The sequence below is a fragment of the Apteryx mantelli genome, chromosome 26 (genome assembly GCF_036417845.1).
Source record: "Apteryx mantelli isolate bAptMan1 chromosome 26, bAptMan1.hap1, whole genome shotgun sequence".
Taxonomy (NCBI): domain Eukaryota; kingdom Metazoa; phylum Chordata; class Aves; order Apterygiformes; family Apterygidae; genus Apteryx; species Apteryx mantelli.
Genome location: NC_090003.1, coordinates 8,461,870 through 8,482,021, shown reverse-complemented (window position 1 = coordinate 8,482,021; position 20,152 = coordinate 8,461,870). Strand labels below are relative to the sequence as shown.

General features: G+C 50.7%; 1 protein-coding gene across 4 annotated transcripts in view; it reads left to right on the top strand.

Moving 5' to 3' along the window:
* EPHB2 (EPH receptor B2) overlaps window positions 1-20,152 on the top strand; it is a 127,599-nt gene that overhangs the window by 85,326 nt on the left and 22,121 nt on the right. For all 4 annotated transcript variants that reach the window (XM_067311104.1, XM_067311102.1, XM_067311103.1 and 1 more), the window contains exon 6: window positions 19,899-20,023. In XM_067311104.1, coding sequence (XP_067167205.1) covers window positions 19,899-20,023 — 125 coding nt within the window. The remainder of the gene's footprint in view (window positions 1-19,898; window positions 20,024-20,152) is intronic.

Sequence of the window (20,152 nt, the reverse complement as noted above, 5' to 3'; positions counted from 1 at the left end):
CTGTTACGGCTCTTGGTTCCTGAGGAGCAAACAAAATTAGCATGAGCATCTTGACACAAGCTGCACTCTCCGCCCTGATTGCAGAAAAATCATGGCTTATTGCCCAAAAGCCAGAGCTGGTCTTCAGCACAGAAGAAAGCCGCATAGAAGAAGGGCTGGGACCCAGATATGCAGGAAAATTATTTGGAAAGCTGTTCCAGGCAGATCATGTGCCATCTCACTGCAAAGTCATCTCCAGCGCTCATGGGCTCTTGGTGAAGAAGACCAAGCGGCAGAGCTGGAAGGGTTTCATTCAGAGTCCCCAGCTACTGCTCTGGTCCAGGGAGCATGTACACTTCCCCTGTGCAGGGGTGGCTTTGCTGGGGGAAGGAACATGTCAGGGTCGCTGGTAGTACAGCATCTTAGGAGATTCACAAGCAGCCACCAGCTAGCAGCTGTGGTGGTGGCAGAATGCCCTGAAAAGCTGCTAATCAGGGAAAGGTCCATCCTGCTTCCCCTGGGTCCAGCTTGAAGCCATCTGGAACTGAAGCACGTATTTGGGCTGAGTCTTTGCTTAATCCGATCGCGCAGTGGAAGCACACCAATATGGTGCGAGCGTGTGCGGGAACAGGTGGGTTTCTGCACTCTGCCTGAATGCATGCGATCTCTGCACGGTAAGTGTGAATGTGCTCCAGGCTGCCCCAGACACTACATGATCTTCAGAACTATATTGGGCAGGGGTAGACTACCGTATTTCCATAGAATTGCTTGGAGTGCATGAGACATGGTTTGGGCTGGCTGCAAGGGGACAGATGGCATTTGCTCTAATGTAAAGTGACAGTAATATAGACAGGCAATACCTGGTTGGGCCTGGAGAGCGCCAAGGCAGAGGTAACCTCCAAAAATGTTTTGGTGACACAGGAACTGGTAGAGTGACCACTGATCTTAAGTTAACCTAGCAGTCATGGGGCTACGGTGTTTTTAAGCCCTAAAGGCAGATTTAGCGTATCGTTGAACCGTGGTTTGATTAGGAACGGGAGCGTGTCCACACATGACACCGAGAGGGAAAGTGGTCTGGAAGGGTGGGTTGTTGCAGCTTCCTTCAGCAGAACTGCCTGTGGCCAGGGGAGACAGCGTGCTGCAGTGCTAACTGCCTAGCAGGTGTCTCCGTACTCCCCCCAGCACTGTTCCCACACTACGGATAAGTTATTTAACGTTTGGATTTCACACCTGGCAGTTCTGCAGTGTAGCTGTTACCTTAATGCACTGCTTCCACCTCGATGGCAAAGGGAGAGCTGAAGTTGCAGATGGATTTTTTTTTCTTTTTTTTTCTTCCCCCCAGTCCCCTGGATCCTCCTCCTTGTGTTTTCCTTCTCTGACACTCCTTTATTATCAGGGCTCACACTTCTCAGCCTGTGTGATGTCTCTCTTAATGTATCTATTCATTAGCACTAAACAGTAACTGTCTGCTTGCTAATTCCTCTGTAATTAGAGGCTCTGAATTCTTCTGCTTACACTCAGCACCGCCTGGCAGCCTTGATGTAGATCATTAGCAGTTGGTAACAGAAGCTGCAGATGCAAAGATAGAGCTGGGACGAGGAGAATAGAGGGTGTTGTAGTAAAAGGAGAGCGGACTGGGGGAAGGGAGGCGATGAGCCCGAAGGGGGGGATCGGTGGTTACGGCCCCCCTCGGCACGGCGGTGGTTGGCGGATCTGCCTTTGCGAGGGGAGGCTCTGGGTCGAGCCTCTAGCTCAGTCTCGGGCGGAGCAGAGGACCTCACGTGCGCCCACCGTGGAGGCAGAGCTTGTCCTTGCTCCTCGTTGGCAGCGAAGCACTCGCTCTGCTGGACTTTGGGGGCTCTCCCAGTCCAGCGGGTGGAAAGAGCTGCCAGAGAGCCGGGGCCGGACTTCTGTGCCTTTTGCATCCGTACGGTGGTAGCTCAAGGCTGGAAGCTGAGCAGGCGGATGGTGCTCGGCGCATGTCAGGCTGGGACAGGCGCATAAAGAAGTGCTGTCTCCGCTGAGGCACCAGCTGACGTAAGGCTTGAAGGAGACGGGAAGCCGTAAAAAGATGGAGTTGAGGGGCGTGCACAGACAGCAAATGGCAAGCTGGCATCTGCACATGAATGAGAAGGTTGTGTATTGAAAGCCAGCATTAGAAAGCAAGGCAAAATTGCCCTGGTTCACCCAGGGATAAAGTGACCACTGTTAGGGCATGGCTGCAACTCCTATGTTTGGTGCTTTCTAGAGTGAGGAGAGATGTCATGTCACCAGCAACATCTCTAACCTTCAGCTATCCTAAATTCTTCAGCATCCCAGGAAAATGCTGCTGTGAGAGAGTGGGAAAATCATCCCTGTAGAGCAACCAAAGGGAAGGTACCGAGTGTGACCAGAGGAATGGCACTTGCAGGTGGACGTGGTGGTATGGTGACAGTGGTCCCAAAAGAGAAACTTTAGGTCAAGGAAGGTGACCTACAGTTCACCTTCCTGTTCTTCCAAAGGCAGCTACAGTCATTGCTGTAGTATCGCTCTCCAATGATTAATTACTGCTGTCATTTAAAATGTGCAGCTTGCTTCTCATCTGGATTTCGCTAACATTCACTTTACATCATTAGAACTTATTTTGCTGTTGCCTTGTGGTAGTGGGACATTTCTTCTCGTGTAGATACAGACTGCGAATAGGTTCTCTCGAAGAAAAATAAGAGGTAATTAGACCAAGCTGAATCACCCTTGCTTGGTGTTAGGTGGCTTTCCAGAAAACGTGGCTCTTTCTGTAGCTCTTTTCGGACACTTTCATATTCTTCATCATCATTTTTTTGGAATTATGTACTATACCCAGCAGGGTTTTCACTGCAAACAAACTACTTTCCTTTCTGTAGTCTCTGTTCCCTTTTATACATCCGAAGATTGTGCTACCTCGCTCAGCCGTGCGGGGAGCTCCTACCCTGGTGGTTTCTATGACAACGTCTTGGTCCCTTCAGACACTGCTTTGCTAGATGCCGTCTCCCATTCATCAAGTAAGACCTACATTTTGGTTTCCAGACCCAAACATAGCCTTATAATTGTTTTCATGGGCTTAGCCATCAAGCTGTGCTCATTGCTCTGTAGTGCTGTTATGGTTCCCAACGCTGCCATTTTGGACTCTTTATGAGCGTTTTGCCAGCGATGATTTTACACCGTCTTCCAGATCTCTGGTAATTATAACGAGAGGCACTGAGTCAAGGGCATGTGCTACCTGCATTCTGCTGGATACGCTACGAGTCCCTGTTTAGTGCCAGCCTTCTTGTAACAGCCTTGTTTAAAACTAAATTCACATATTACAGATGATACTGATGCTGAGCAGAGTGTTTCACACTGGCTTAAATCTGTGCAATTGGCTTAATTCCTGAGTTCATGAAAAAAAATCTGGACAGTTTGACAAGAGCTGCAAAGTCCCGCTGCCGTGCTCCAGGCCTTTCCATCCGGTGCGGTCACTCCCGTCTTGAAGGACTGTGACATGCAGCAGAAAACAAACACATCACACAGATACCGGATGCCACCAAAAGCCTTTTCTCAGCCGTGCCAGAACAAAAGATCTGTGCCAAGAGGGCGGCTGAGAGGGAAGCTGAGAGTCATGCCAGCATCCCAGGAGGGAAGGAGCCGTGAGGAAGCCAAGGGTCAAGATGCTGAGCATGGCCTGATGCTTGGAATAGTGACACTTGAGTAATTGAGAGCCGTGCCATGTGTCTGTCCCCTTGTTGGTGACAACATGTAGCCCCTGCTTGCTAATTCGGGGCCGTTCTTTGGAGAGGAGTCGAGAGGGGCAGAGCATCTTGCCGCTGTGAGTGTTGCAGCGTCTCCATCCACGTTGTGGGCAGGTTGAACATCCTGGGAAACTTGCAGGCGAAAGAGACTCCATGGGCAGGTATGTCTCCAACAGCACATCGGAAGGGCAGCTCTAGATAGCAGACTCTAGATTCTGCTCGCTGGGAAGGGAAGAGAAAACTCCGAGCTCCAAAGTATGCAGAGACAACTTCAAGGCTTCCCAGTGATCGGGAGAATGAAAACATCCAGCTTTTTTGGAATGCATCCCTTTTGTTAGGGACTCTTATGTCACACAGGAAAAGAAGGAAGGATTAACTCCAATGTCAGAGGCTCTTGGCTGCAAACAGAGTCCAAAAGAGCTATAAACAGACTCTGGGGAAGCCAACGCAGTATGACTGCCAGTTAGTGTGTCACCAGATACGCATTCCTGATAAACCGATCAGGAGCAGCATCCACAGAAGCAGAGTTTAGTGGCATATCCCTTCTCTCTCTCTCTCTGTGCATCCAAACAACCTATTCTGATTCATCTGCATTATTATTCTGGGTGGTGTTTTACAGTAGTGTCTTTCCACGCAGGTCCTTTGGCTGGGGAGATGTGCAGCACATACCTTTGCCATAGGTCCATGCTAAGGATAGCCAGATGTCACAAGGGTATGAACTTTTGCTTCAAAGTGGATATCACTGCCCAAATGCTTGTATCACAACCAGGCAGTGTCTTCCAGACAGGGCTGTCCTAACAAGACTCGGAGGTGCCTATGAACTCAAGGACAGCTGGCAGTGTCAATGGTCAACAGCAAGCATGCGGGCCATTGCTCTGCACTGCTGTCTATCATGAGTGGCCTCTATTGGACTGAGTCCAGTCTGGTCCTTATGCAAAGCCTGGTGAGTTCAGCCATAAGGAATGAAGCAAAGGTGAGATAGCTCTTCCTCCTGGGAACTGCGTGGCACCAGAGAGGATTTTTCCTCTACCTTCAACAAAAAAACCACTCACCCTTGTAGCCATGGCCCGGCAAATGCAACAGCTCCCTGCTGCGTTTCTCTTCCCCCCTTTCCTTGATGCAAGCAGCAAGTTGACCTGCTTGGATGGGGACACTGCCTAGACAAGAGTGTCCCTCCAAGAGCAAACCGTGTCCCCGGCAGTGTATTGGGACAGCGCTATCCATTCCACAGCCCTGCAGGCTGCTATTCGGGCTCTAAAGCCCCTCTTCTTCTCCCACTACCCTTCAGTGTCGCACCCCCTTCTCTTTCCTCCAGGCACTTTCATCCCCCGCTCCCACATTCACCCCGGTTGCCTCGTGCGCAGGGCCGTTGCCGCTAAAACCTGCTGCTGCTTGACATTTGCTGCCCTCCTCTCGCTTTATGTCCCAGCCTGTCACCCTCGCTGCATCCTCCCGACTGGCTGCGGAGATTTGCGGTGGCCTGCAGCGAGCACCTGGGAGGGACCCTGCCCTGCTGGGGTACCTTCTCCTCGGCCCACCGGGGACATCCCGGAGCCAGGGCCCCCAGATGGTAAGAGCCAGCCAGCTGCCGGCTCTTCAGGACTCCTCTTTCTGCTTCTGCAGCAGGCAGTTGGGGGGATGTTGGCAAAGCAGGGTATGAGCTGCATTGCTAGAGCTTTCCTAGCAGATGCTCTTCTCCTCCCGCTACCAGCTCTGCGGGCTCCTCCACCTGCTGACTCCCAGGCTTCCCAGTTGCATAAATTACTCCATGAGTTTAAGGATCATTTTTCCTACACCTGCCTGGGGCTTCAGAAACCTCCTCCAAAGCATCTGGAGATGACTTTGGGCAGAAAACAAAAGCCTGTCCATGATGGATGGGGTGGAAAGTCCCCTCTGGTGAATCAGTGCCTCCCCTCTCCCAGCAACGTGCTGCCACCCCCCGCCGCGTGCGAGTCCTGGGAGCTGACAGAGTGGCTCAGGAGCTCACCTTTTGCTTACGTGTTTGGAAGGGGTGATTTATCTTCCCTCTGTTGTACTTGGCAAACACAGTCTACTCTGCTAATTGGCTTGCCTGCGCACAAGGCTCTGAGTGCCAGCACTCGGGCAGGTGGAAATGCCAGAGGCAGGTATGTGAGGCTCCAGACACACAGGAGGCCAGACCCGGGAAGATGCGCCGCTCACAAGGATTTCGGGGTCACAGTGCTCAGATAGCTGAGCATACGCTTGGGGGTGATGCTGATTAGTGGTGCTTTTCTGTGGACCATAATGCATGGCTGTATCAAATCAGGTTAATGCTGCTGGCTGGCTGGTTGTCCCTTGGTCCCCCTCGGAGTCCCCATGATGTAGTAGTCCCCTCTATCTCTTTGTAAAATGATAAGTCTCGGGCTGACTCAGTTCAGGTAGGACTCCAGCTCAGTCCGTGTTCATCACTGCCGCTGGTAAGCGTGCAGGAGGCTGCTGCATTGGTAGGGCTGGGCAGGAAATGTTCTTTCCAGAAGAAAAGAGCTGAGATTTCCAGAATTTCCCCGCACGCAGAGGAAAGCCAGCCTGGCAGAGTCTGCCATGAAAGACGGCAAGGGAACAAGCTCAGTCTCAAATTAGCAAGGCTCAGTGGGTCCAAATGGGTGCCCTGCAGCAGACATCATTCTTCCAAGCTTTTGTCAGGAAATATTTCTCTGGTCCAAGTTCTGTATGTTCAAAATTTCAAAATCAGTATGTTCCTAAGAACAGTTCTGGTTGCAATTAACTGGCATTTTCTGGGGAAATACCATTTTGTCGGAAATCTGGGGGGCAAGTTGGAGGGACAGAGGGCTGCCTCCTGCCAGCTTCCCTGCTTTCTGCCAACCCCGTACTGATGCCGTCGCCTTGGTTTGGAACAGACAGGGTTTCGATTCGGAGAGCGGGCCAGGAGGTGGGGATGACCTTGGCGCTGAATGACCCCATACCCGCTCCAGCAGGCTGCATCGCTGGATGCCGGGATCCTCTGGAGTGCCGGTGGTGCATCTCCTCTCAGTGCTGAGAACAAAGTCCTGCCCTCCTCCGCGGGCAGGATGGCAGCATGCAAATGAAGGTTGCAAACTCGGTTAAACAAAGAGCCTAAAGACAGCCAACAGCTTTCATCTGCCTGAGCCAAGTTACGGGGCTTGTGGCATTAGGAACTGCTTTAAAGGCTGTAATCTACACCAAAGGCTTCGTTGATTCAAATGGGGCCAGAGCCAGGACCCAGCTTTGGACTCCGCGACTGCGTTTTTAAGATTTTCCAGCATTTGTAGTTGCAAACTTGAGAGGCTGGAGAACTGGGCCTAATGGGAATTTTTCCAGGCACTCAACACACTCAAACAACATGGGTATAAGTCTGGTAGTGCTGCCTTGCCAGCCATAGGCGAGGAGTTTATGGAATAAAAATCTCACAAGCTGTAAAATGCCAGCCTTTCGTAGCTCTGGCAATTCCAGTGAATTTCCCAGCCCTGTGACTTTTTATGTTTTAAGGTGAACGTTGTTTGTTAAATATCCCTAGTGCTGTCATCTCCGTGACTTTTAATTGCTTTCCCCAACTTCTGCTGGAGATAATTGATTTCAAAAGTACGTGGCTCCTGAACATGCCATCGCAGGGAAGAAGAGTGGCAAAGAGGTGGGGCGGATGAACATTTTAATAGTCCCCGCAATACTCAACACTTTCAACGGCAGAGAATCACGAACACAGAAGTGCTGGGGGACGGGTCTCTGGAGGTCTCTAGTCCAGCCTCCCACACAGCCAGACTGTCACCAATGCCAGATCAGAAAAAGCTTCCCTTCCTCACCAGAGTATTCCTTCTCATGGTGCTTTCTGCGCTCATGCTGGAGGAAAGCATCCCAAATTGAAATCTGTTCTCTGTCTTCTTTGGAGCGGGAATTTCAGGCAGAGTTTCCCTGCCCTTTGGAGCATCCTCAAGGATGTTACCTTCTCTCTCCTCTCTTGGAGCTGCTTTGAAGCCTGCAGGGCTGGTGTTGACAGATGCAGGCAAGCACCCAGGAGCGATAGCGGCTACAAGGCACACAGCACCTTTTAATGTGGATCTGTAGAGAGTGGCACTCTGGTGGTCTGTGGCACAGCTTCCAGGTGGTCCAGCCAGGGGAATTTAGGACACAGTGAAGAGAAAGTGGATCCTTCAAGAAACAGAATCCATGTGCTATCCAGGAGGGCTCAAGGGGGTTGCCAGAAAAGGCAACGTGGAAACCTGGGCTGGTAGAATGGCCGAGAGTCTGTGGCTTTACCTGGAGAAGTGGAACATGGAGAAGGTTTTAAACCAAAGAGGTCAGTTTTAAACTGGACACCTAGATGCATTTGGATTCTGGGGGCATGAAGCCCTGGGGCCTTGAGATCAGCAATGGGACCTGAACAGGGGATGGCTGGACCATTGCACAGTGACTGTAAGAAGCCAGTCACCTGCTGGGAACCGTGTGGGTCTGGAGCATCTCAGGGCAAGGAGTGAGGACCTATTTGGATTAGAGGTCCCTGGGGTGAGCACCGGGGCAAGGTGCTTGGGACTGCAGGGGAGCACAAAGTGATTTTTCCTGGCTTTTCACTCCTGCGTCTAAGGAACAGGGATCCTCGAAACTTTCGGAAGGGAGCTGAATTAGAAGAAGCCGAGGAAATCTGACCTAGCTCTGCTCTGCCTTGGGGGCATTTCAGCCACACCACCCCAGAAGGGCAGGGATTGGGGCTGGTTTTTACGGCGATGCCTGACAGATTATCCTTCGGACTTCACCTAAGCCCTGCGGGGAGGCAGGCGTGAGTGTTTTACCTGTGTGCAGCCTTGCACAGAGGCATTGTGAGCTTCTGTCATTTGAAACACCGGTTTTGGGACGCTGCCAGAGCCTGGATCCCAGCCTAGATGTCACCAGGCCCTGTGATTTCAGGGTCTGGGAAGCCCTCGCTCCAAATCCTGACCACAGCACCTTCCTCGCTGTTGCACAAAAGTCACCCTTTAGTCTCAGCAGAACAAGCTTCTCATGTCATCCAGGGCTTGAAGCACAAATAAGGCTCCCAGATCTCTGGGGCGCTGCATTGAGGAATGTCCTGCTCTGATGCTGATGGGGATCCCATTCCCCGCATGTGTAGGTCTGCCAGCTTTGTCGGAGCTACGTGGGTCACCCAGTAAGGCTGAACGCCTAGAGAAGTGCCCTGGGGGACGGGGGTTGGCACTGCTTGCCCACCTCTCACAGAGTTTTTCCATGTGTCTCTTTCCGCCACTTTTGCAAGGTGGTTGCAGGAGCTCCGGCATCCGCTGCCCCGTGCTCTGTCGGCAACTTTCTCCCCCACATCTGCCCACTTACTGCCCTGTCCCTTGGCCTCTGGACTCGCTGGTGCCTTGCAGCATCACGGTGCATTTCCCTGCCACTCTGTCTTCAGCCAGAGGTCGTGCAGTTAATCCTGACCCCAGATCACAGCCGCTTCTGCATGTGGGTAATTGAAAATGCCAGAATTCCCTGCTGACCCTCTTATAATAAAAGCAGTTCCCAGTCCGGTAACCTGACACTCCAGGGACCAAGATCTGTCAGAAGGGCTCTGAGGAGATGCTGGAAAACTCCCAGCTGTTCACCTCTTTTTTTTCCCCTGGATAATTTCAAAATGTTCCTGAGGAGAGGCCATGGGCCGGGTTGGCTTTGCTCTCTCTCCGTCAGGACTGTTTTCCAGAGCAAATGTTGACTCTGTCTGACATGACATGGGTTAGTGGTATTAAAGTGATCAGAGATAGGGCTTTTGCTGCCTGTAACCTGACTCTTCCAGCTAAGCCAGAAAATGAATGGAGACCCTTTGATTATAGCGGGACCTCAACAGCCCTGACCCACTGACGGGCAAGGAGTGAAAGGCTGAGTCCTGCAGGCCTGGCAGGTGAAGGAGGCAGGGGGCTAACTGCAAAACGGGGGGGGGGGCAGATTGCAACTGGCAGTGTTTCAAACGGTCGCACACATCATGAAAGAGAAGCTGGAGCAAGATCCCGGGGTCCTCTGGCAGGTGGTCCAGGGGCTGAAGCGACACGGTCTGTCCCCTTCCCCCCACACACACACACACCAAAAAATGCCTCCAAAAGATAGTGGTGGGATAAGGAGGATCTTGAAAAAACAAGGCATAAAACCATGGAGAAAAATGGGCCTATTTATTTCTCATTCACCCAGTGCAGTTCTTCTTTCTGTGATGCCCCCTTGCTGCTTTTTGTCGGTTTTATCATCACGAATTGCCCCGAGCTTTACGCAGCAGTTTCTCCAACGGCACTAATTTCAGATGCATCTCGGATCTCTCACGCTGCTCCCGGCAGGGGTTATAGGGAATGCAGGACTTCTTCAAAGCAGTCTGGGCCCGGAGGTGTTTGGTTTGACCCTGCGGTAGCAGGGAGGTGCAAGAAGTGAAGGCAGCAGTTCAAAACACGGCTCTCTCCTACCTGGTGGACCCGTCGGCTCCTTTCTTTTTAGTCCGAGTTTTTTCCAGCTCCAATGTGCTCGGTTTACAAGTCAAAATATGCTTTTCTTAAGGCAGTTGAGGCTTCAAAAGTCATGCTCCCCTATCAGCATTAGAGACAAGGTTGTGCTCTCCCCACCACCCACATCCTTCTAGAAGGGTTGTGCATGCAGTGTAAAGACATAGAAACGACAGGCACTCGTCCCTCTCTTGGGCTTGCCATTAGGAAAGGCGAAAGACTAAAAATCCTTCTTGCAGAGGTGAAGCAAGGTTGAAGACACACAGCAGAAAGGGAATACCAGCTCTGCACAAGTCGTTTGAGGAGCGGACTGAGTCAGAGAAGTACCGTGTTGGATGCACTCGGAGGAATATCAAACCTGAGCGAGGAGGTGGATGCTGTCTCTGTAGTTAAGGGAGATGGTTGCTAGCTACGGAGAATCAATTTGGGGGTTTATATTTGAAAAGGAGGTTAACAAAATTGGAAGAGGTTCAGAAAAGAGTTATCAGATTGATCTGTGGGCTGATAAATCAGTGAAGCACTCAAAAAACCCACTTACCTACTTAGGTAATAGAAAAGAAGATGAAAAGAAAATGTTATGATCTTTCATTTCTTCCATAGGGACAAAACTCTTCCTTAGTTTAGCTAGCAAAAGCAGACAAGATCCAGCATTTGGAAGTCCATACATTTCAACCTGAAAATAATATGTGCATTTTAGAAGAGAGTAAGTAACCATGAGGAAAGCTTCCCAAGAGACACGGTGGGCTCTTCGTAATTGCAGTCTTTAAAGAAAACTGGATGTCTATGTGTAACACGTGCACAGGGTCAGCCACAAACATTTCAGCTATATATAAATCATTCTGGATTCTGTGGCCAGCCTTGTGCAGATGTTCAGACCTGGGTGTTACAGTAGTTTTTTGCAGTTTGCTTCGAAATCAACATGTTCTTGCACTGTCTCATCAAGCTGCCCTGGGTTTTGCAGTCAGCATGACCTTCTTTGGGGTGTTGCTGCACTTAGCATGTACCTATTTCTCTCAGAACACTCAGACTTCTTCCCTTTTTTGTTTTCTTCCCTTTCCTTCTTTCCCTTAGTGTTTTTATCATTTTCAGCTGGTAGACCAAAAAGAAGTAACTATTAGGTATGAAAATCAAATACCGGCTGTAGCAAGCTGAGCACTGAGCAATGGTACCAACATACAACTTTGTCCATACCTCAGGTTAAGCAAATTTTTATTTAAAGTATCGAAAAATCTCTTGTGGAGGGACCAGGAGTGGTTAAGCTGCCTCTGCTATCATGGAGCTGTATCAAGCAGGGTTTCAGTTTTGACACTGACCTTTGCAGAGACTGCAAAGACTGCTTAAGGAAGCCACGAGGCCGGTGGGCATGGATCTCGCTGGGTTCCTTGCCCATGGAGGTGTTAGCCTGCATGCCGTAGCATCCTCGCTGAGCAGCTCCATCACAATAAAACCTGGACATGTTTTCAAGCAAGGCTAGAAATCTGTAAAGAGATTCACAGCCACTAATACATTGAATAAGGATCCCTTTTCTCAGCAAACCGTCATTTCTTAGTTGTCTGGAAATACCTGGTACAAAGCGGTGAGAGAAGCTCTACCCCAGTCTCGCATCCTCAGGAGACTGACACGGAATTTTTTTTTCCAGTTCACGCATCCTTCATCAGTAATTCCAGGTCTGGAAACAGAGCCAAATCCTCATCTCAGCTTCCTGTGCCCAGCACTGTTATGGACTCCAGATGCAGGACTGAAGGACAGGGAGGCTTTGCTGCAGTGCCTGAGGGTACTGCATCTCTGTTATGGATCATAAGCAAACGTTGGAAGAACTTGAGTTCCATAGTCGGGGACCAGACCAAAATTTTTTGGATTAGTCTTTAGGAGAAATGTTTTCTAAAAAGTTGAATGTGCCTCAACTAGAGTCATTGGGAGGCAGGACAGGGAGGGAACTGTTTTACAGTAATGTGACAGAGCAGGATTGTTTTTTATAAACAAAAATTCCTCTTTTTTTTATTTCTGGAATGGGAATGGAACCAATCGATAAAGACTAACAGATGCTAATATAGAGAGACTCTTAGCCAGGGAAACCCCATCCTGGCAGGTTTCAAAGACTTGGCTGAACAAAGCTAAAGCTGCCCTGATCTGGTGTTGGGGATGATCCTGCTGCGAGCAGGCTGGACTAGAGACCTCAGCGGTCCCATCCCACCAGTGCTGCTGAGATTCGGTGCTACTGGGAAGCGTGAGGAGCTGAAAGGTACAGCGAAAGCCAAGGGCTCGGTCTACAAACAGATGTTGTGTCTCACGTTTCAGCCTTCACAGCCCCACTCTGTACTAAGTGCGGAGGCACAAAAGCCTCTAGGTTCATCTGTTTCCCCGGTAAGGTCCCTTGAAATTCAGCTGCACGTAAATTAGGCACCTAGACTAAGCTGATTAGCTAGGCCAGAGGCACTGTCCTGAGACAGACCGAAGCATCGTGGTGCCTAATTCACGTCTGTCTCGCTGGCAGACTTCGTCAGGAGCATGACTGTAGCCCAAACCACAGACAGAAAAGAAGCAGAGGCCTCTCCTTTCCTGTTATCGTTTGGTTAGATTAGAGCACTCGTTCAGGATGTCTTTCAGACCCACCTGGATGCTGGCGAGACTTTAACTTGTGTGTGTGAGTGAATCATTGCCCTCTGTACAGTATATGCAGCGGTTAAATATTCAATGGGCTGAACAGCCTTGTGGCTCTGGTATTTCTCTTGCCAAATCAAGGTGTGACTTTCGGTTCCCGCCCCACTGGGTGTCTGAGTTTTTTTCTGGGAAACAGCCAGTCAAGCAGGACGTAGGATCCAGATCTTTCCAAGAAGTATTACGCTGGTGCAGTCATGCTTATCTGCGGTGCAGCAGTGTTTGAGAGCTCTTTGGGCTGCTCTTCGGGTTGCGGTTCTGCCTGCTGGTGACGAGGAAGCCAGTTCAGGTCCTCGTACCAAAACCAAGAACTTCACCCCAGCCTGGGATCTAGGAGGTGAGAGGCACAGAGCAGTGAAGAAAAGATCTCGGCTCTAAGAGACCCTTCACCGTGGGATAGCAAGAGGATTTGTTCAGTGCTCGGGGCATGGCCACCTTGTGGCATGGAGCCAGCATAGTTTGTGAGGACACTGGTGTTTAAGCTGTCATTACAGTTTTGGCAAAGCCCAGCAGTTCTACCTCTCTCTTCTTTGGGGAGGTTATGGGCATACCGCTTTGCTCTCTCGAGGCCTGAGAACGGGGCGCATCTTGAGCCCCATCCTTCTCACGTGTTTCCAGTTGTTGGCTGAGGCACGTCCCCACTCTCTGTTATAGGTCACAGAAAAGCTGGGCAAGAAAAGGTGTCAATACCCTTGGAGATTTGTCCAGCCTCTTTTACAGGCAGAGCTGCTCCCAAGCCAGTGGAGTCTGCTCAGCTCCAGTTTTCAGCCTATTGGATTAAGGTAAACTGCGGAAGACCCAAGCCCCAGCCAAGACAAGGGGCTGGCTGTGCTCGTTGGAGTCTCCTGGGAGAAGCTCTAGCCAGGTGTAGCTGCCGCTAACGAGCTCTCTTGGTTGTCCCTGATGAGAGGGAGCTGGGGCCTTTGATCCAGGTGGCCCTTGATTAGGGTGGGTCAAGCACCCTGGGAGTCAGTGCTAGGGAGAAGCCTATATAAGAGCCAGGCCTGGAGCAACAGCTCCCAGAGTGCAGTGAGCAGAGGCAGTGAACAGAGGCAACAGTTTGCAGAAGGGTGCACGAAAGCACCTTTGTTTCTGATGCCTGTGGTGTGCGCTTCAAGCATGGTCATGACATGCTGCAGAGCACATTCCCCAGTAGCTGTTGGAGTCGCTGCATCAGCTGTGTCAGAGGCTTGGACCCAGACAGACCCTCTGACAGCAGATGCAGCTCTCCAGGTCTCAGGCTGCAGGGAGTGCTTGGGGCCTCTCTGGGAGGCCTGGGCTGGCAGTCAGGTCTCCTGCAGAAGGTGGGCTGCTGTTGATGAGCTGTGTCATCAGGTAAGGGAGTTACAGGAGGAGGTCAGTAGGCTGTGTAGTATCTGAGAAGATGAGCAAGAGCTAGACAGGGTATTCTTGGAGACTGTACAGCTCCAGGAGTCTCAAGCCCCCACAGCAGTGGAGTTGCCAGAGGGCTCTGTGCCATGTGAAATGGTGCATCATAACGTTGTAGAAGGTGGCTGGAAGCTGGTCACTCCTCGTAGGAGGAGAAAGGCTCCTACTCTTCCTGAAGACTTGCATTTGAAGAACAGGTTTAGTGCCCTCTGGGCTGAGGAGGAGCTGGGCATGGCTGCAAGGGAAGCAAGTGGGACAACAGACCCTGTGTCTTGCAGGAACACCTGGAAGAAGCTGTGAGTGATTTGTTGTGGGGGACTCCCTGCTGCAGGGGACGGGGGCACCTATCTGCCAACCTGACCTCTTGTCTAGGGAGGTTTGTTGCCTGCTGGGGGCTCGGGTACGAGATGTCATAGAAAGACTGCCAAGGCTTGTCCACAGAGCACTGGAACAGGTTGCCCAGAGAGGTTGTGGAGTCTCCTTCTCAGGAGATATTCAAAACCTGCCTGGACGCGATCCTGTGCAACGTGCTCTAGGTGACCCTGCTTGAGCAGGGGGGTTGGACTAGATGATCTCCAGAGGTCCCTTCCAACTTCAACCATTCTGTGAAAACCTTGGAGGTATTCCTAGCATTTCACCCATGCTTCTGCCCCAAAGAGGCTGTAATGTGACAGATGGTCATCTCTCCTGCTTGCGTTCTGAAGGTTTTGTTACAGCAGGGGATGGGTCACCTGCCTTTTTGTGCCAGTGGATTTTCATTAAGCATACTTTACACTCCAGCAGTGGTTTTGGCTTGGTTTATGTCTCCAGCAATTTGGAGAAGCCACAGGACTCCGCTAAGAATTATCTAAAGAATCCGAGGCAGTACCAGAGGGACAAGAGGATTTGGAAAAGTCTGGGCCTTTCAAGGACTGGAATGGTTCATTTTACCTCCAAGTGATTTGAGGTTTCAGTAAAGAAAAGGAAGTTTTCCCTCCACTGTGGAAATGAAGCTCTGCTTATTTTTTGAATCCTACATGCACACACCTGGAGACACCATCAGGATACCATCTGCGTATACATTCACGTGGGTGACATCAAAAGCAATAGTAGCACTGAGGGCTGGGATGCTCCAAATCCAATCTGCTTTGTGTGTCATGGCGCAGGTCCCTTTCTGAAGATCCCTTTTCCCCATGTGTAGTAACTTGGGAGAACCAAGTGAACCAGCAGCTAAGGGAGTATCTTTGGTGCTGGGCAAAGCCTGCACCTGGAAATGAGCACTGAAGCTCTGTTTCTTTTGTCGCGAGGGAACAAAGAGGAGTCCTTGTTTGTGGAACAAGGTGACCGATCCCACAGGGCTGGGTTAAATGCTGCCGGGGAATCACTGGTTTTAGCAGCCAGGCTGTGCTCTGGGAGGTGCTGCAAAGATCTTGGCTCAAAGCAGGCTGACAGAACAGACTCTTTTTTTGTTCCTTTTTTCAGTTTGTTGTGTCTTTGCTTTGAAATACTCAGAAACCCAATGGAGAGTTTGTTCAGAAACAACAGTTCAGGAAAGTCAGCTTAAATATTCTGAGATTTTTGCCATCAGGAAGTCTTTGCTCAGCCGAGTTCATCTTGTGTCACAAGGTGCAAGTCTCTTGCAGGTTTTTGTCTGTTGTGTTTGTCACTCCACAGAGTCCCATAGCAGAAAAGCTCTTTCTACATCAGTTTAGACTGGTACACAAAGGTGCCTGATGCTTTTGTCAGAGCTGGAGCAGACTTTGCGATGAGAGTGTCACCGGGTACCACTAACCCAGTTTGGATGTTCTTTATGTTCACTTTAACTGAATTAACTTCTGTTTTCATCTCCTTCCTTTATAACTATTATATTACATGCATTAAATACTGCTGAGGGACCAAGCTCCTAAGCACGGCCTCTGTCTCTGAAAGTTCTCAGTTAAATTAGATAAGACAGGCGGGGAGTGAAAACCAGACAGGATGGCTATCCTCATTTTCCAGGTAGAAAATGGCAGTGCAGAGGGATAATGTGTATTTATGCATGGCCTGAGAGGCAGAGCAGAGAATTGCAATCAGGGCCTTCCCGACTTGGAAGTAGCGAAGAGTCAGAAGCTCACAATTCATCATGCAACTTTTCAGCTGACTCTGAAGAAACCACTCTGTTTCGGGGGATGAAAGCTGCCAGATAACTGCACGAATGCTCAGACAGATGGTATCTGGCCGGAAGCTTTTCCCAGTGACTAGACTTTAGAAAGTCACTCTGAAGTCTGGCTAACTCCACTGAACTGCTTTAAAAATCAGATACGCGGTTCCAGCACATCTAATTCACAAGCAGGGTTCAGAGCCTCTTTCTGTACAAGCTATTGCACTGACCTGTGATGAAGACCATGTTTTATAGTGTCGCAGCATACTGGGCTCTATTAGTAAGAGTATAGCCAGAAGATTGAGGAAAGTGATTATTCCCATCTGCTTGGCGCTCATGAGGCCCCATCTAGGATACTGTGCCCATTTTGGGGCTCCCTGTGGCCCCAGTGCAATGGGGACATCAAACTGGAGCAAGTCCAGCAGAAGGTCACTAAGATGGTCAGGAGGCTGGAGCACATGACATATGAGCATAACTGAGAGCTGGGTTTGGCCAGCCTCAAGAAAAGGAGGTGGAGGGGGATCTAATTAGTCTTCCAGTCCTAAAGGGAGGTTGCAGAGAAGACAGAGCCAGACTCTTCCCACAGGTGCAGTGAGAGGACAGTAGCAATGGGCAAAAGTAACAGCAAGGGAAATTCCATTGGGATATAAGGAAAAACTTCTTCCCCATGAGAGCGTGGCAGCCCTGAGACAGGTGCTCAGAGAGTCTGTGGGCTCTCCATCCTAAGGGACATTCGGGTGTCAGCTGGACATGGCCCTTAGCAAAGTGATTTGACTGTGAAGTTACTCTGCATGGAACAGCCTGTTGGACTAGAAACATACAGAGGTCACTGCTAAATATTTCTGTGATTCTATTATAATAAGAGACCTCAGGGAATTGCATGATCAGAGAGTTACTGAGAAGATGCAATAGTGGAGGTTTCTGCCTATGCAGAGATACTGCTCTGCCCCAGGTGCAGGAAGACCATGGAAGTTGCTTTACTAATTCATCCTACCTGCCCCCTCCCCAAGGTGCTGGTGTATGTGCCTTATCAAGGATCGCAATGTCATGTGCTCCTGTTGGGTGCAGCTTTTCTGCTGTTGGATGCAACCCCACATATGTCAGAGAACAGCACAGGGACTATACGTTGCTGTTTCCAAAATAGAGCAGGGGTAAATTTGAGTGGTGCTTTTGCAACTGTGTTTGCCTTTGGATTTCCCATGTGCAGCACTGTCTGTCACAAACTCACATGGCGTTGTGTGGAGTGGCTCAGGATTTGACAGCATCTGTGGTGGCATTTTGAAAGTGTCCTTAAGTGTGTTGCATCCAGATCAGATGAGCAGTGAGCCCACCTCATCTGTTTGCTCTGTGCTCTTGAGCTATACGAGGGCAGGTTCACCAAGGTCCCAGAATCCTTGGTCATGGCTGATCACAAATGACTCACACGCAAAGGGCTGTAGCTGTTATCTTTTTTTAACTTGCTCGATGTGGCCTGGAGAAGCAGGAGAGACATTGCAGAAGCCGTGCACTCTCAGGTTGGCATGCAGGGCTTTGAGTTTGGGATGAGGGGATGCTTAAGTAACAGAGCATGTGAAGACTTTGGCATAAGTATCTGTTTTTTGCCCTTCTTCAGTTTTAAGAAGGGCTGGACAAACCCAGAGCTCTCCATTACCTTGCTGAGGCTGACACATATTTTACCTTGCTTCATGACTGGGGAAACCAGGGCAGGTGAAAGGAAACGGTGCAGCAGCATGGTGGCAGGTTTTGTGCTGCTCTTGCCGTTCCCACACCTGATCCCTAATCCCCTTGACCCACATGGAGTACACCTCCTCGGAGCCACGCTGGTCTGGTTGACTGAATCCAGCAAATTGGTAAATAAGTGAAGAGACAAAGACGGTGGATCAGGACAATGTACTCTGGTGGTATATCTTGACAAGGGTCGCTCAGCTGTAATTCTTTACGATGCTGTGCTGGACGTGCTGCAGCCAAGCTGGTTGAAGCAGCGCAATCTGAGAAATGCCCTGTGGCAAGTCCTCAGCTGGTATGATTTCTGCCACTGCTCATGATGCCAAGGGAAACTGGACTGCGGATGGGTGAGAGGTGCTTTACTTTGTGTGCTGCTCCTCCAAGCTGTTTCTCAGAGCTGTCAAATGAGTTCTTCCATGAAATATTGAAAGGGTTGGACCTGGTAAAAGCCCTTCTGAGTGCAAGCCTTTCTGCATCCATCTGTGACCAGGCCTGTGATGAGAGTGATGGGGAAGCTTTCTCGCTACCGCTCTCCACCCCTCTCCCACCCCCTGAGGGTTCTCCTCCACCCTGAAGCTGCCAATGCAGTGAGTTGGTTCTGGCAGGCTTGCCGGGGCTGACTTTGTGCTGGAGTTAGCTCTCTCCGAGGCTGGATTGAAACAGGTTGAGGTTGCCAAGGCTGGAGTGACATCAATTGAGATTTGGGGTGGCCTCCAGACTGACATCAGTAGAGGCCGTGTTGGCAGTGCCATCAGCTGCCTGGGTATGGGGTAGGCAAGGACACGCGCTCATCTTGCCAGTCTCAGCCCCAGTGAGGAGGAGGCAGCAAGGGCGTATGTGTGTCAGCTCCTCCTGCAAGGGTGGAGGGCTCAAGGCGAATGCCTGCATTGCTGTGGCATCTTTGCTACCAATACCTGAGCTGACCAGATTAAAACTAGACCAGGGTGCTCATGCAGGTCCAGAGCAAGCAGAATCAGACCCACTCAGGGTTTCCCAGAGAGCTGGCAGCTCTGTGCTGTGAGCTCCCCGCCCCATCTGCTTCTTGGCACAGGTCCCTGGAGGACGGTTTTCCCGCAGCGTTGCACCAGCTAAGACTGCAGTGTCCCTACCCAGCCGTGTGTCAAGCCGTGTAGGCAACCCAGGGCAGTGCAGGGGGTGGGCAGCTGGCAGGGTTGTCTGAGGAGCTGCTGGAAGGTCCCGTTGTGCTCGGTGGGAGATGTGGCGTCTGGGGGTATGTTATTTCCAGGGGACTCACCGCTGTCAGCATGTCAGGTCAGGTTTACGTTGCCTGCTCAGGCTGCTGGATGCACCTCCCTTGATTGGCACGTGCGGCTTGCAGACCCAGCACACCAAGGCGGAGAGGAGCCGCTTGCTCCCCGTAGCTGCCTGCGTCTTATACAGCTTCTTTAAGCAAATGCTGAAGTACAAAACCCCCTACCTCCCTATGGCAAGCAGGGAGGATTGCGTATTGCTGGGCCGGGAGCACTTTTCCAGAGGAACAAGGCTGTGATTGCTCCAGCCCTGGGTTCATTTCGCCCGGGAAAGGAATAATCTCTTTCCAGCTTTCCTGCCAGAGATGCTGCCCTACATTGTTCCTAATTACAAACTCTTGGTGAACAGTAGAAATGTTTCGTCCTCCCCTAACTGCTTTCTCCAAACAGCAAAAGCCTGGATCTCCTAACCCCAGGATGGCCTTGTGAGTGCTAGAAGTGAATTCAGTAGCTCCATGTAGCAGTAATACCCACCTTGCTGTCCCCAGCCACAGGATGCAGGTCCTGTCTGTGCAAGCATCCGACTGAGACCTTTCTCTCTCTTTCTCTCTTCCAGCTCCTTCTGCTGTGTCCATCATGCATCAGGTCAGCCGCACTGTGGACAGCATTACCCTCTCATGGTCTCAGCCTGACCAACCCAACGGCGTCATCCTGGATTATGAGCTGCAATACTATGAGAAGGTACTACAGAACCTCAGCAGAGTCCAGCTGTGGGGTCCATAAGGGAGGAGGTGGTGCAAAGCTTTGCATGAGGACATTGCTTTTCTTGCTGCAGTTGGCCCTTGTGGGTGGCAGTGACTGTTAACCCTT